This window comes from Phytophthora parasitica (genome assembly GCF_000247585.1).
Source record: "Phytophthora parasitica INRA-310 unplaced genomic scaffold supercont2.104, whole genome shotgun sequence".
NCBI lineage: Eukaryota > Oomycota > Peronosporomycetes > Peronosporales > Peronosporaceae > Phytophthora > Phytophthora nicotianae.
The window spans coordinates 86,638-89,323 of record NW_008649090.1 but is presented as its reverse complement, the minus strand read 5'-3'; the positions used below and the strand labels follow the sequence as shown (position 1 = coordinate 89,323).

Sequence of the window (2,686 nt, the reverse complement as noted above, 5' to 3'; positions counted from 1 at the left end):
AACAATTCGATGCTCATGGACACAGGATGGGGAAGCACAACACTGCTCGCTCTCTAATCCCGACCTCTATGGTCGTGCACTCGGATGTGCTTACGCCATTTGCCGCCTTTTGGTCCTCAGAGCTAACTGTCATGCTCCTCCGACGGACGCTGCTGTGGGCTGGCGCATCTACAGTAGCCCTGGTTAATAGAGTACACGCGCTGACAAAGGGCCATGACTTGTCTTCGGCCCCGCGCATGGAGACAGAACAGGGCGCGATCTGGTACAACACCGCAGGCAAGGAAATGGCGATCGAAGACATTCTCGGCGAAGGAGGAATGGACAGCGTCCGGTTACGGTGCGTTCTTGATTCGGTACGCCTTCCGTGAGCTAGAGATTTATCTTTTTTTTTTTTTTAATGCTGTATAGCCTTTGGACCGGAGAAGAGTACGGCTTGAACTACACTCTGTCACTCGCGCAACGGTATTCCAAAAAGGGCTACAAGATTTTCCTCGACTTGCATTTCTCGGACACGTGGGCACAGCCAAGCGACCAGCACACTCCTTCAGCTTGGGATAATTCATCGGTGGAAACACTAGCAACGGCATGCCGCGATCACGTCAGTTCGACTCTGAAGGCGTTCACGGATGGTGGAGTTGAGCTCGACATTTTATCGATCGGTAACGAAATCACGGACGGATTCCTGTATCCGACGGGCAAGATCAGTAACGACGACTTTGGTCCTTTCGCTAAGCTCTGGAAAGCAGCACGCCAGGGCGTGGCGGATGCAGTATCGGCAGGAACGAAACAACCGAAAGTCATGATTCACTTGGACAACGGATGGAAATCCGAGACTGTGTCGTGGTTTTTCAAAGGTCTATTCGCGGAAGGAACAGTGACTACAGACGATGTGGATGCGTTTGGATTTTCGTTTTACCCGTACTATAACGTGAACGCAACACTCGACGCACTGGCCTCGTCACTGACTCAAATGGCAAACACGTACAATAAACCGATCTACGTAGCGGAGACCGACTGGCCCACAAATTGCACCACAGTCACACTTAGCGAGGAATATCCGGTTAGTGCACGTGGCCAACGCGAGTGTGTGATGGCTGTTATGGACGTGCTGGAAGGCCTGCCGAACGGACTAGGTGCTGGTATTTTCTACTGGGAACCAGGATATATCTCGGTGCCTGGACTTGGGAGTGCCTGTGGATCGAATCTGCTATTCAGTGTAAACTGGGATAATTGGCCCGACACGTACGCCAAGGCTCTCTCATCGATCTACATGTTTGCCGGTGGAGGGAATACGTCTACTCCTATTGCTGCTTCAACCACCACCACTGCTTCGCTGCAAACACAAATTAACTTCTCGCAGCTGGACCAAAGTAGCAGGTCTAAACAGTCAGATGAGAGCTCGACGCAACAAACCGACGGTGGCTCTGTGCAACAACAGTGACGATTTCCCATGAAAAGAGAGTAAATGTTGTGAGTATACAGTCCTGCTGTCAGCAGCTCCATCCGAAACCTTCCGAGGATGCGTCTAACAAATTCCCTTCTGCTTCATGGCTTTGGAACCGGGTTTACTACAAAAATGTCGATTCTAGTCGTTCAGGAGATTAGCTATTTTCACCAGGCCCCCAAGCCGACACAACATGTGCCGCGTCGGCATCTACGCGAATGTCTCGTCCGCAATCGCTGATAACTGCATGTTTTGGAGTTGTTCCATGAATTCGTACCGATATGTGTGACACGAGTTTGCCTAGCACGTTTTAGAGTATTCGTCCAATTGGGTCACCAAGATGTGACATTCGGTGCATTGGTTTTGTCTTGACATGCTTATTAACCAACTTTTCGAAGGTTTCCAGTTTCCTTTTACCGTACCCGACAGGTTGTGAAGACAACGACAGTTTGAAATCGATCCATAAATTTGGCTCGTTGAAGTCTTGAATGAATAGATGCAACGTCGAGCCCTGCTTCCTACTTTTCGTACGCATTCACGGTTGCTCCCTGGGTTGTACGATATTGCAGACTAAGGTAATTGTTACCTTTTACATGCCCATTTTACATAAAGTCCGATTCTAAAAAATGATGATACCGATGAACGTCCAAATACAAGTACATACTGTATACTCGTCCATAGTCGATTGTACTCAGTTAGGTAATTCGAAGTAACCACTAAAGCCAAAGCGAAGGAATCTGTTTTAACAAAATAACCGAAGCTTAAACTTTAGAGCTCATCGGCGGTCGCGTAAATTATCATCACCTATAAGCTTTAAAAATTATGATTGTTCTGACATTTTACAAATACCTTCAATCAACTTTACATGCATAGGTGACCATCATGACCCTGTAAGTAGTTTATTTGGTGGGCATTTTTTTTGAGGCGTTTACCCCAAAAACGACGAAAACTTAAAAGAACAGAAGATCCCTGACAGGGTTAGTCGCTTTTAGTCATTCTTCCAGCGCCTTGCCACAAGTGAGAGCTCAAAGTGTACTATAAACACGTTAATGGATATTTACTAGAAACACCAGGGACTTTTATTTCATATTTTGCTTGAATTGTAAGAAATTAGACTGACACGTAATGGCTTCGGCAATGACAACTTGTGTTGGGCCACTAATCTTGAATCTGCGTTCCGCGGTCCCGACCTCGAAAGATACAATACCAATGGCCGATTTTTAAGAATGGGAGAACGGACCG

The 2,686-nt window shown here is 47.2% G+C and overlaps 1 protein-coding gene across 1 annotated transcript; it reads left to right on the top strand.

The window, feature by feature from the left end:
* PPTG_19164 (hypothetical protein) lies at positions 1–1,802 on the top strand. Its single transcript, XM_008917516.1, has 2 exons — positions 1–337; positions 409–1,802. Exons 1-2 carry the CDS (start codon positions 27–29, stop codon positions 1,439–1,441), a joined length of 1,344 nt encoding a protein of 447 aa, XP_008915764.1. The 5' UTR covers positions 1–26; the 3' UTR covers positions 1,442–1,802.
* The last annotated feature ends 884 nt before the right edge of the window (positions 1,803–2,686 follow it).